Consider the following 13,922-nt stretch of genomic DNA (forward strand, 5'->3'; position numbering starts at 1 on the left):
CAGATGCTGGAAATTCAAGCAACACACATCAAAGTTGCTGGTGAACGCAGTAGGCCAGGCAGCATCTCTAGGAAGAGGTACAGTCGACGTTTCAGGCCGAGACCCTTCGTCAGGACTAACTGAAGGAAGAGTTAGTAAGAGACTTAACCTGTTTGGAGATGACAGTGGACAGTATCAACGAGCTTCCTTGTACCAATTATTCTTTTGAAGAGGTTAGTAGACAAAAAACATCTAAGTTCTGAGTTTTTTTTGAGACTACATGCAGCATTTGATCTCCTATTTAGAGCACTTAAACACAACAGGGGAAAAGCCATTTTAAGAGCTCTGTGATCACTATCATGTCTGTGTTTAAGCAGCACAGAACTTGGTGCCAGCTCCTCCATTATATGGAAACTCCCCGTGTTCTGTTTATTTGACAATCAGTCTCCAAATTTTGGTCACCTTGCCAGATTTCAATATCTGAAGAAATGCGAAATGAAAAGTCTCGAGGACTGGATGCATTCAATTTGCACTGTCTTGGGAAACAAAAAAAACCTGCACGTCAGAGTAATGAATACAATTAAATCTGATCAACCGTCAAAGAGCATTTTTTAACTGCAAACAAGATATGGACTTGCCCCTCCCCCCACTGAGGAGATGACAGGTGGGGGGCATTTCCTATTGGGCTGGAGCCTAGTTAAAGTATATTAAAGGTAGACCTGATTTGACCTGATCATTTTTAGACGAGGAGTCTATTTAGTTCAAATTCTAAATCTTAAAACGGCATGTTTACACAGACACTGAAAATACTCCCCAAAGTCAAGTTTGTAATTAGCCTTTCATGTTAGATACACATCCCTTGAATTAGAGACAAATGGATCTCAAGGTAATAATTTTTGTGCAGTTTTGTCTACACATACACACAAAAGAGTGCCGGGGTCTCATTGTACACTACTGTGACTTACTAGAACATCTTTTGAGATACTTCAGAATAATAGTAAACCTGTTCCACACTTTTTTTCCTTGAAGGAGCAGAATTAAGTCATTTGATCCACTTCACTCATGATTGATTCTTCCCCCCTCCCACCCACATTTTCCACATAACCCTCAACCAACCACCTTACCAATCAGGAACTTAACAATCTCTGTCTTAAATGCACCCAATGACTTGGCCTGCAGAACCCTCTATGGCAATGGATTCCACAGATTCACCACACTCTCACTGAAGAAATTCCTCAGTTCTGAAGAGATGCCTCTTTATTCTGAGGCAATAGCCTCTTATCCTAGATTCCCTACGAATGTAAGCATCATCTCCGCGTCTACTCTATCCAAGTTTTCCAGTATGGATTAATGTTGTTTTCTTAATCCCTCAACACCAGTTAATGAACCCTCTAGACCTCTAAACTATGTTCCAAAATCTGCATCAAATCAGATCAAATTTAGGCTTTAAAAGATTGCATCCTCAAGCTCAGTGTCTCGGTTTACTCTGCTGCAGCCTGGTTTATGTCTCTTGCTCAGAGCTCTGACACTTGCCACCTTACCATATACAAGCTCACAAAATCTTTGAGAGTTGCAGATCAACTGGAATTTAAAGAGAGTTCACAGGGACATGCTAAAAGACACGGTGTAACTACGTGGCAGCAGTTGGTTCTGATGCAATGGGACAAAGTTTTACACTACTGATCTAAGTACAGCAATTCACAATTTCTTCCAGCGTTACACACATGACTGTAAACACAACTGTGCTCTGCAACGCAAAGGCTTCTGGAACAGCAAAGCCCATTGCTGGACATCACCGTTAGCCTGGAGTAAACTGCTCAGGAGAGTCAGGGAAATACAGCACAAAGATAGAACTTTCAGCCCACTGAACCTTTGGACACTATCAACACCAGTCCTACATGAACCCCATTCACAAGCCACTAACTTATATAGCGCCAGGCTTTTGAGCAAGATTCTTGCCTACTGCATGTTATCAGAATAGCTTAGCCTTACAGATACCAGTTAACCTCTGAGCCATTTATATCAAGCCAGTTTGAAAACAGGTCAGATAGTCTAAGTTATAAAGTTATGCTTGAATGAATAAGAACAGAAAGTGCCAAATGAAAAGGAACAAACTGTCACAAAAAAAACCTTGAACAGGCCTCTCTGTGTTGTCAAGGCCCTTTAGTTTTCCCTGAGGACACTGTAGTCAAGGCCAGCTGAGACACACTCTCAGGGGGGAGAATGTGCGCAAGCAAACCACACAGATTAGTCAGCATACTCACATCCAGGTGGATATGGGGAACCAACAGAAAGGGCAAAACTCATCAAGGTTACATGGTTCTTAGGATAATTGGACATCTGGTTCTGTAAAAGGTCAGCTATAAATAGCATCTGCACAGAAATGGATTCATCGACTGGGATGACATTATTACTCTTTAGACCATAAGATAGAGGAGCAGAATTAGGCCATTTGGCCCAACAAGTCTGCTCTGATATTTCATCATGGCTGATCCATTTTCCCTCTAAGCCTTAGTCTCCTACCTTTTCCCCATATCACTTCAGGCTCTGACCAATCAAGAATCTACCAACACACACAAAATGCTGGAGGAGCTCAGCAGGCCAGGCAGCATCTATGGAAAAGGATAAACAGTCGATGTTTCAGGCTGCGACCCTTCATCAATTGACTGCTTACTTTTATTCGTAGATGCTGCCTGGCCTGCTGAGTTCCTCCAGCAGCAGTTTGTGTGTGTTGCTTGGATTTCCAGCATCTGCAGATTTTCTCTTGTTCAATAATCTATCAACCTCTGCCTTAAATATACGTAAAGACTCGGCCTCTACAAATGCCTGTGGCAATGACTTCCAGATTCGCCATTCTCTAGCTAAAGAAATTCCTCATCTCCATTCGAAAAGAATGTCCTTCTATTGTGAGGCTGTGTCCTCTGGTCTTAGACTCTCCCACCATAGGAAACATTCTCTCCTCTCCACATCCACTCCTTTGAGGCCTTTCAACATTCGATAGGATTCAATTAGGTCACTCTTTCTTCTGAATTCCAGCGAATGCAGTCCAGGGGCCAAACACACTTCATATAACAAACTGTCGTGTGTAAATGAAATAAATTGCCTGGGGAAGTGATTGAGGCAGGTCCACTGACATTTAAATGAGTACGTGGAGAAGAAAAGTGTGATATCAGCCAAATGTAGGCAAATAGGACTAGCTTAGACGGTCATCTTGGTTAGTATGGATGAGTAGGGCCATAGCTTGTTACCATACAAGACAGAAACAATGCAAAAGGAGAGAACTGAAGCAGATAGTGTGATGAAAGGACAAGGAAGAGAACATCCACAAGAAATGTGCCTCAAAAAGGTACAGGAGAAACAGAATCACCTTTAAAATTTGGGGTATTTGAGGAATGCAGATCCAAAAAAACAAAAGCTATATTTGCAGCAAGATAGTGAAATATGAAAGGAAACAGTTGTTTGCAGAGGACTTAAAAAAAAAACAAAAAAAGCTGATGAAATGGAGAAATACAGACATGTCGATGATGTGCAACCCAGGCAGTAAAGACTAAATAATTCCGCATGATGTGGAGTACGGTTAAGTCTGTGACGAAGAACTAAGAACAAAAAAAAGCCACAATTTTTGCAACCTTTGATGTGGGTTTACAGCCCATGTGTTGCAAAGCCTCTGGCCCAAATGTTACTGGCTGTTTTGCTCTGATCCTATCCTCCACGCTAGAAATGCCTGTAGATCAATGTAATTGGAATTCATGGTTCCTTAAGGAGAAGTGATTCAACTTAGCAAAGCGGCAACACTCACCCAACTCTGTCATATCCACCTCTCAAACCACACTTTACCCTCGTCTCCACTAACTCACCATCATACACTCTGCCTATTATGATTCCCTCTCCACCACGATCTCATGGAAAACTAGGGCTTGCTTTTATGTAAAGTGTTTTGGGGAGCGGGGGAAAGAATGAAGTTGAGGGAAAAATAAATCAGTCTTGAACGAATGGCAGAGTATGCTCCATAGGTCTAATGGTCTAATTTTGCTTCTGCGTCTTATGGTCATCTCGGATTCCAGTGTCCCGAACTATCAAGCAGAGTAAGTAATTCATGAATGAGTTGACCAGTCTGCTCATGAACAACAGTCCTTCAGAGACTCTAATGAAGTTTTTGTCAACGATGCACTGAAATTTCTCTCCACATCATAAGAGCCTTGAATATCAATAAATTACTTGATTCTAATGACACGACAGACACAACATAACTCCACTCTCCTATCAGGTTCTCTTGGTTTTTGCTTTGCAGTCCATATCAATGGGCCAAATAAATTCAAATATTCTAAAAATCTAAACTGTGTGGAGTGTCATGACCTAACTAAGACAGCAATATAAACTTCCTCATCCTGTTTACAGTGATGACAGATTGTAGGTAGCCATTAGAGCCATCCTTTCACAGATACCAGCTTTAATTGGGAGTTAATCAACTTTGGTTGATTCTTGCTAGATGTGACAATCTCAAATTCTTCATTACAGTTTCTAACAGCTTATCACTCTAGCTGGAAGTACTTCACCCAATGCACCTGATAGCTTGTTCTACAATGTTCTACTTTGATCCATCTGCAAGGTCATTGTTCAAAAACGGGCATCCCAGATGTCATCAGGGTCCTGAACCATTCCTCATGCATGGCCCAGGTATGAGGTGCCAGCAGGAAATTCCTTCACCCTCTGCCATGGTGATTACCTTCCCAACGGCCCTGAAATGATCTCCCCAACTTTTGAACTGCACAGCCTGGCTGGATCACTTCAGGGGTCCATTAAAAGAGCAAATCACAGGTCACCAAGGCAAGCCAAGCAGTTTCCTTTGACAAAGTATATTGTACAAGTTTGGCTCTTAGAGAACAAAAACCAGAACATGAATACTGATCTTGCATTTATATTTCCAGATTCACTTTTTCAAAAATTCATTTAGGTTCTTACACTGATATCATGGGAATCAGACTCTAATTGTCTGATTTATTCATCCAATAATATAACCATTGCAACAATGCACTTCTGTCTCCTGTTTAGTGCGCACATGCAGATTGGATCTCTCTTTCACTGTAGAGATATAGAACACTACAGCATATACAGGGCCTTTGGCCTATCTAGTCCATACAGAACTACTAATTTGCCTAATTCCATTGACCTGCACCTGGATCATAGCCTTCAATACCCTCCCATCCATGTACTTACCCATTTTTTTCTTTAAATGTGAAATCATGCCATTATTTCTGCTGCCACCTTGAGTGAAGTAGCTCCCCCTCATCTTCCTCTTAATTATTTCATCTTTCACCCGTAACCCATGATCTCTACAGAGATTTCTAAAAGAAAGCTTGCTTGTATTTACTCTATCTATACCCCTCATAATTTTATATACCTCTGTAGATAAGATGCATGAGTTAAAAATTCTGTAGAACTAATACAGCCTGCCCTAACAACAACAGCTGGACTAAGTTCAACTTTACTTCAATGTTTTGTTTGAGACCCTGCATTAGGATTGAGGGGGAAGAAAGACTGCCCGTATAGATGGGATGGGATAGAGTCTGGTGGAACTAGCCTAGAACAGGGGGAGGTGAGGTGGCAGTGGATGGGAAATGACAAGCAGACGGAAGTTGATGGGGAAAGATAGACAAAGGCAGAAAAAACCTGGAGCAAAATTATGCTGCTGGAGAAACTCAGTAGATTAGGCAGCATCTGTGGAAGAAAATGGACAGTCAATGTTTCCAAGTTGAGAATTCATCTGAATTGAAACTTAACAGCAGTTTCGCAATACCCTGCAGCTACCTGGCAGGTTGTATATTCAACAGGATTTCCTAACCCTCAGCCTCTCTCTCCTCAAAGTTGTTGCAGATAGGTTCTGCTCCACGTCACACTGATGTGACTTGGAAACATATCAATGCTCCATCACTGGCAGTGGATCAAAGTCCTGCAACTGCCTACTGAACTGCACTACAAGAAAAAAAGACTGCAGCAGTTCAAGATGGTATCTCACCACCACCTTCATAGGGTCTACTGGGGATGGGCCTTGTTGTAACATGAGCAAAGTCACTGGAGAGACACTGAATCTAATGGAATTAGAAGTGTTTTATTCAACAAAAATAAGCAGCAGGCATATTGAGACATTCTTGAAAGTAGAGGCCTGCTCAACCCAATACTTTATATGCTTAAGATCAAAGATTTAACAGCAGCACAATTCTACAGTTCCAATGTATCCACAATACTTGCTTTGAATTACATATAGTTTTCAAACACTTCCATCTTCACAGACACTCAAAATGAATGTTAATCAGTATTGTCTGGTTTGAAATCAACTCCAGTCTACTGCTCCAAGGATACTATTGTTTAAACTGCACTTTAAATTCATTCTACAAGGCACATTCAGGTCTGAAGATTGTTGTGAGTAAAATTAATATTTGCTGTATAACCTAACTCCAGAATACACTAACAGTCCTCATCAACATCCTGCAAATGGACAAGTTAAAATAAAAAGTTGCCAATGAACTTACAGATTGATGGGTTTTGGCAGACACGGTCTTCACTGCATCTGGATCCCAAATTACTAGATCACTGTCAGACCCAACTGCCACTCTGCCTTTTCTTGGGTACAGGTTGAAGATTTTGGCAGCATTGGTACTCGTTACAGCCACAAACATGTTCTCGTCCATTTTACCAGTTGCCTGTTGGAAAAGAATCAAATATCTCAGTCCTTGGGACTGCAAGGAGGGAAGGCAGACCTGAGATTTGAACCCGGTATAACAATTGTTGGAACGTGACAGGTGCATATGCGGCTGAATGATCGTAATGTGAATTGGATTGGACCTCCAACCCACAAAAGGCCCTCTCTTTTTGCACAGGCTTTCAGGTACATGTTTCTCGTCTTGGTGGGCTTTTTCGCATTCCCAAACTTCAAGTTGTCCAGTGTGTACCATGACTAACATCTCAGTAAAAATGTTTAATTAATCTTACTATTGCATTGTCATTCTTGATCTGCACCTATTGTACATAACAGGATTGCTCTATGAATGGACAACAGCTGGAGAACAAGCAACAAAAGCAGATTTGCTATGTATGAAACATGATCTACTGTATTATTGATAGTATGTTCAGTAAGATATTAACTGTGGAATATTGAGAAAAAATAAACTGGAGCAAACTGTCTTGAACATGCAAGTTGGATTAAGTTTTCAGCTCTTCACCCAGGCACAATTTACACAATTTATCTTGGGATGTTATCATGGGAACGGTGTCAGTTCACATCAGAGTAATTATATTATTCTAATCCATGTACCTAAAAGGTTTTGTTCACAGAGATATAATTTTAGGATTCTTTGGCACGTCATTTGTTGTTCTGTGTCAGCCTAACCATCTTTCATGCCATGAAGTTACCATGCAGGCAAATTGGCAGAAGAGCTTTTTTTACATTTAGAAAGTTGCTCTGATCCAGGATGAAATACCTGAAGTAATAATGATCAAAAGGAAATTGGATAAATAACGAGCTTCAAAAGCAGGAGAAGCAGGAATAATTTGTCACTTCTTTCAAGAAACTGGCCCAGCACCAAGAGGTCCTGTGGTTTCCTGCTGTGCTGTGGGCTCCATGGTAACAGCACAACAATATGTGGTGACAACATGATAAGTCCTGTTCACACTTTGTATGAACAAAGGTGCAGTTTGCTAATAAAAATCAGATGCATCCCTGGGTGGCCTGCTACAAGCATAAAGTAACATGTCTACCTACCACGGCCTTGTCCCAGATAATGGACATGCGCTCCTCGGCTCCATTTGTACCTTCCGGAATCTGGGTGAAGTCATCCTTTCCAATTGCCTTCTGGGCTGTGCTGAATGTGCAATGGGCACTTCCCACTATTTGCAAGTCGCCACTGGATAAAGATATCATCACTTCACTGATCGAGGTAGTGAAATCCACATTTCAAAACACGTCCCTCAAAGAGGCTCTAACTAGACTAACAATGATATACAAGCCTAGACATGAAAATGTACATCTGTACTCAAAGCAATTTGTAAAACGGCAATTAAAAACACTTTTAAAAATTCTCCAAACTTGAATTGTTAATTCTACTTCCCTCATCAATGATGCTGCCTGGCCTCTTGAGAATTTCTTTCCTCTTTACCTCAGGTTTCCTGCATTTGTGATGGTGATTTCCTCTTGATTATTCAGCAGATTGTGAAGCAGTGCCCTCAGGTCACTTGTCTTCATAGCAGGTTCTTCCTACTTCTATCAATATCCTGGTTACTCTTCTTCAATTTGAGATTTGGGTAGATCTTCACAGAATGCAAAAATTGCAAACTGATGATTTTGCTGTGATCATCAGCAAAGCTCCTCGTACTGATTGAATTTCATGCAAACAAGGGTTCAGCAATTTTTTTAAAAAATGAATTTATATTATATCACATTTCATTATGAAGACAGGAAGTTATTTGGCCCATGATAACTGAACTGGTTGTTAAAAAAAAAAATGATTGTCCATCCAGGCCCCTCCTGCATACTCTTCCTCTTTGCCTACTCCTTTTCATAATTACCTACATATGAAAGCTGTATTTAATTCTGCCCCCACCAGATTTTCAGGCATGGCATTCTCAATCACAACACAAGGCTCTTAAATCAAATCTATGACCTGAACTGTTAACACCACTTCTCATCACAGATGCTGCCAGGACACTTAAGAACGTTTTGCATGTTCTCCTTACCTCAGTGTATCTGCTTCTGCTTCTTAAGCAGATTATTGTGAATGTCTGCCTCAGGTCACATAGTTTCTTCCTATTTCCCATTTAATATCGAACAGTTCTGTCTAACCTTCTCCAAGGCAAACTATCCAAATGATCCACGCACATGGACATTATTTTTCCCATGCCTATGGCTGACACCATTTTATCTCCCTAATATGAATTATTAGTCTGGAGTTTGGGTTCAGAGTTCAAAATGAACCCATAAGTACGAGAATGGTTCAGAACACAGACAATACAACACAGGGACAGACCTTTAGGCCCACGATGTGTCCAACTAACTTAATTTGTAATCAGATGTCCAACTAACGTAATTCTTTCTGCCTACACAATGTTGATATCATTCATGTGCCTAAGATCCACTTAAATACCTCTTGTTTTTGCTTCCATCATCCCAGGCACTCACCAATTTGTGGGAAAAAAAACCTTGTCCTACACATCTCCTTTGAACTTAACTCCCTTCAATTAAGTGTATGTCCTGTGGCATTAGACATTTTAACTGTGCAAAAAGAGGCTGGCTGCCTATCTATACCTCCACAATCTCAAACTTCTATGAGAATTCCCTCAGCCTCCACCACTCCAGCGAAAACAACCCAAGTTTGTCCGATCTCTCCTTATAGCACATGCCCCCTAATCTGGGCAGTGTCTTGGTAAAAACATTCTGCACCCTCTCCAAAACCTTGACATCATTCGTAAAATGGGTGACCAGAACAGAAAATAATACTTCAGATGAGATCTAAGCAGAGTTTTAGTAAAGCTACAATGTAATTTCGAGTCTTTGATTCAGTTCTTTGAAACATAAAAGCAAGCTTGCCATATGCCTTCTTTACCACCCTATCAACCTGCGTAGCCACTTTCAGGAAGTATGGACTAGGATCCCAAGATCCCTCTGCATGTCAGCACCGTTGAGGGGCTTACTATTAACAGTAGAGAGTGCTTCATTACATTTGATCTCTCAAAGTGCAACACTTTGCATTTGGCTGGGTTAAACTCCATTTGCCATTTCTCTGCCCATTATCTGCAACTGATCTATATCCTGCTAGATCCACCACCAGTCATCCACACTATCCACAACACCACTGATCTTTTTATCATGTGCAAATTTGATAACCCACCTGGATGTTTTCATCCAGGTTATTTATATATTGCAGCTTTTTGGATGACAACTGCGTTCTTTCTGCCAGAGTGAATTATAGCTCAGTGACCACACTGCAAGATATGACATATACACTATGGTATAATGCATGCCTACAGCTGCACTATTTTTGTCTCACCACTGGGAGGCACCAGCTCAGGGCAATGGATCTGCAGTGCCTTTCACTCAGCAGTGAAATTCCAGCTTCAACTCACTGCCTTAGCTCAAGGGAACTCAATACTTCTCCTTTGTACGTTGTCTTACACCCGCAACTTATTGCATCCATTGGTAACAAATTTTAAATCCTGTTCCTCCCTCAATCCCATCCCCCAAAATTTGAGATTTTCCTAATGATAGCAAAGCATAAATTTAAATTTAATCCAGATTTTTAAATTAATATATACTTGACTAATTTTACAAATAAACATTACAGCACCCAGCAATTATCACAAAGTGGGTTACTAATTCAAAATAATTAATATATCCCAGTTTAGACATGATGTTGCAAAAAATGCTTTGCACATTGATGACATGATTTGGGAATTCCACAGGTAGCAATAACAGATTTGACAATGATTATATACTTACATTACCTAACTGCAGGAGACTGGGCTGCAAACCAATTTAAGATTCTATCATTAATTAGCATTCTGTAATCAATTGGTAATATGTTTATGAAAATTGCTCAAGGATATGCTAGGTTCTCTTTGAATACAATGCCTAATTTTAATGCAGGAGACCCCAAAACCAGAATAATTATGAATCCCCAGATAGATCCTGAAACTCTGGTTTTCTGCTTCAAACACAACAACCATCCTTTGTACAAGTCTGGAATCTTAAAGGAACATCCCCTCCCTGGTTTGGAATTCCATTCTAAAATCCTGATACTGAAAAAAAGATATTTCTAATCTACTTTTCAATACGGGGCACCTTTTCTCCCCCTTTCAACACAGCATTCAGAAGATAGCAATGAAGTAAAAGACAGCTAAGTATCTCAATTCTTAAACAATGTGTTCAAAATTAATAAACACGAGAAATTCTGCAGATGCTGAAAATCTGGAGCAACACACACAAAAAGCTGGAGGAAATTAGCAGGTCAGGCAGCATCTACGGGATATGAATAAACAGTTGACGTTTCAGGCTGAGACTCTTCAACAGGACTCAGCATAGTGTGCATGTGCTTCAACAGTAAACTAGGTTCTAAATGCACATCCAGAGATCCATGTGCTTCAACAGTAAGCTAGGGTCTCCATGCACATCCAGAGACCCATGGGGATTGGCTATTGTTAGCTATGAATTGAAGTTATACCACCTAGACATTCTGTTTGAAATGCATCCAAATTTTAAACTTAATAAATTCAAACAGCATCTAAATGATGGTTTCAGCCCAACCAATCCATACCAAGGTTCCCAGCTAAACTCATCCCATTTGCCCTTAAAGCCACGTAGTACCTTTTTAAATGTTACTAAAGTAACAGCCTCTGGGCAGATCATTCCGCAGACTGACCGCCCTCTGGATGAAAATATTGCCTTTCAGATTCCTATTAATCAATCCCTTCCACCTTAAACCAAAACCCTCAAGATCTTCATTCCTTAACCCTGGAAGAAAGATTGCGTGCATTTCCCCCAACTATGACCCCTAATGATATTTGACACTTCATATCAAAAAATATTTTAATCAATACCAAGCAGCATGCATTCAAAATAACTCTCCTCTCCACACCGACACACAAATTCAGTCCCAGGCTTACCTTGATAAGAGGGAGACCAGGTGATCAGGTGTAGTGGGATCCGGGCTGAGTGGTGGTGAAGTCACAAAAGCTGCAGCCTTGGCCCAATTTTTGCTCCAATAGTGTGTGCCATCTGTGCCAAGGCTGGCACTTATTGGTTCTCCAAACACAATGTTTCCTGGCAACCAGAAAATGAAAAGTCTTAATGTTAAAACTCTATACTTCCCCAAGTGAGCGAAAACATGCACATGGCCAACAGGCAGGAAAGGAAAACCGAGCCCCACCTTTTTTCTTGGCGTGGGCTATGATATCTGCTGCAGTCTTACTCATTACTTTTGTGACATAGAGAGGACAGTTGGTCTGGCCAGCGATTGTGATTGCGCGGAAAACAGCTTCTGCTTCCAGCTAAGTAACAAAAACAAGAAGTTCTGTTATAGGCCAGATCGTTGTAACAACAAACCTTACAAAATCCTGTCACCTGTGCATTTTTGAAACACTTGTTGCTTGACCAGTCCTGCCATTACTGATAAACCCTCCTTCATCAGCAGCTTAAATTTACAGTATATAGCACCTTTCATGCAGTACAAACACAAGGTATTTCATATCAAAATTTGACAACAACCAGGGTGCCACACACTTGGTCACACAGTTAGATTTTAAGATCCAACCAGGGGTGTGTGGGGGGTGGGGGGAAGAGATTTGAATTAGCTGATATTTACTAAACTCCTAGCTCTACAAATGATTAAGTTCAGGCAGAATGCTTAAGGTCACTGTAATCAGAGAACCACATGAAAAGAAGGAAGCCACAGAGAGAAGGGAAATATAGAAGCTAGATAATGTGGAAGGTGGAAAAAATCCAAGAAAAACCTGGGTGTTACCAGGAGAACAAAGGACCAACTGTGCAAGGAAGTTACAACTTAGCAAAGCACCTCACAGAAACAATGTGATGCTGAGCCACGTATCGGCACCACTGGCAGATAGGCATGGGTAGGGAATCAGATAATACACCCTTGCAGCCGAGACTACGTGGACAAAGATTTCAGCATGGATGGACGGATGGATGAAAGGAAGAAAGTACAGGCAGAGACAAGCAATGTTGTGGAGGTGGACTAGGCCTGGTCTTTCCAAAGACGATATCAGACAGACAGAAGTTTGGCATAGGGTTAAATAGGATTCCACAATTGCAAATCAGAACATATGGCAAGGTACAAAATGATTAGAATGTTGTTCCTCTTAAAACATATTGTAGACTCCTTCTGGGAACTTTAAATGGTTTCAGTTTAAGGGATGCTTATTTCAGAGATCAGGGCAGATGTTTGATTCTAAATTATTTGTAGAACCTGTCATTCACAGAACTGTGAACAAAGGCTTTCAGTTCAGTTCCCAGGTGTGATTCTGACAACCAATGCAAGTGCTGGTTCAAATTTATTCTAAAGGCTTCTTATGACACCTCTGAACAATAGATGCTTGCATTTGATGCTGAAAATGCGTAATTTCCTCTTCCACCCTGGTTCTGTGGTTATGTTGGTCATCCTCCAATGTATCACGGCAAAATTTAGTCATTCAAACAGAAAACCACCATCCTCTGTATCCGTTTGATTATTTCTTTGCTCACATATATTAATGTATTCCCAAATTCTATAGCAACCACAATCAAGCCTGACCAAACGTGGGATCGTTAGCAAGATCTCAGCAGAGTACTTGGTCTAGCAGCCAGCCTGGGAACCACAGCCAGCATCTGCATCGTTGAAATCTGGTTCTTACTGGAACTGAATGCTTCTTACGGGGCTTGGCAAGGTTAATGCAAGGCTGATGCTTCCCTCTGGATGGGATGTACAGAACCAAGGTTTGTGGTCTCAAAGTCAGGTCATGTCTATTGTCATTTAACTATATGGTATCGAAATGAGACCACGTTTCTCTGAACCAGGATGTAAAACATAACACACATAACACATGATAACTTATGAAGGTAAAGATAAAAACAACAGATGAAGCACACATAAATAACAAACTAAAGTGTATTAATATTAAATATTCTTAAGAACAGATTAACCAGCGACACTTTGAATACTATGTAGCAGGGAGTTCAGAAGCCTAATGGCCTGGGGGAAAGAAACTGTTTTGTAACCTGATTGTTCTTGTTTTTATGCATCGTAGTCTCTTGCCTGATGGTAGAAAGTCAAAGAGGATGCTGGGTGGATTCCATAATAATACTAAGGGTCCTGCGTACGCAGCGCTCCTGATGAGTGTCCCTGATGGATGGAAGGGACAGACCCCTGTGATCCTCTCAGCTGTTCTCTCAGTTATTTGCA

General features: G+C 40.8%; 1 protein-coding gene across 3 annotated transcripts in view; it reads right to left on the minus strand.

Annotated features, from left to right (window-relative positions):
• LOC140200358 (dihydropyrimidinase-related protein 3-like) overlaps window positions 1-13,922 on the minus strand; it is a 225,229-nt gene that overhangs the window by 67,332 nt on the left and 143,975 nt on the right. For all 3 annotated transcript variants that reach the window (XM_072263576.1, XM_072263577.1, XM_072263579.1), the window contains exons 8-11: window positions 11,895-12,015; window positions 11,632-11,788; window positions 7,739-7,880; window positions 6,510-6,680 (exon numbers count right to left, since the gene is read on the minus strand). In XM_072263576.1, the coding sequence (XP_072119677.1) occupies window positions 6,510-6,680; window positions 7,739-7,880; window positions 11,632-11,788; window positions 11,895-12,015 (591 nt within the window). The remainder of the gene's footprint in view (window positions 1-6,509; window positions 6,681-7,738; window positions 7,881-11,631; window positions 11,789-11,894; window positions 12,016-13,922) is intronic.

This window comes from Mobula birostris, chromosome 7, assembly GCF_030028105.1.
Source record: "Mobula birostris isolate sMobBir1 chromosome 7, sMobBir1.hap1, whole genome shotgun sequence".
Classification (NCBI taxonomy): Eukaryota; Metazoa; Chordata; class Chondrichthyes; order Myliobatiformes; family Myliobatidae; genus Mobula; species Mobula birostris.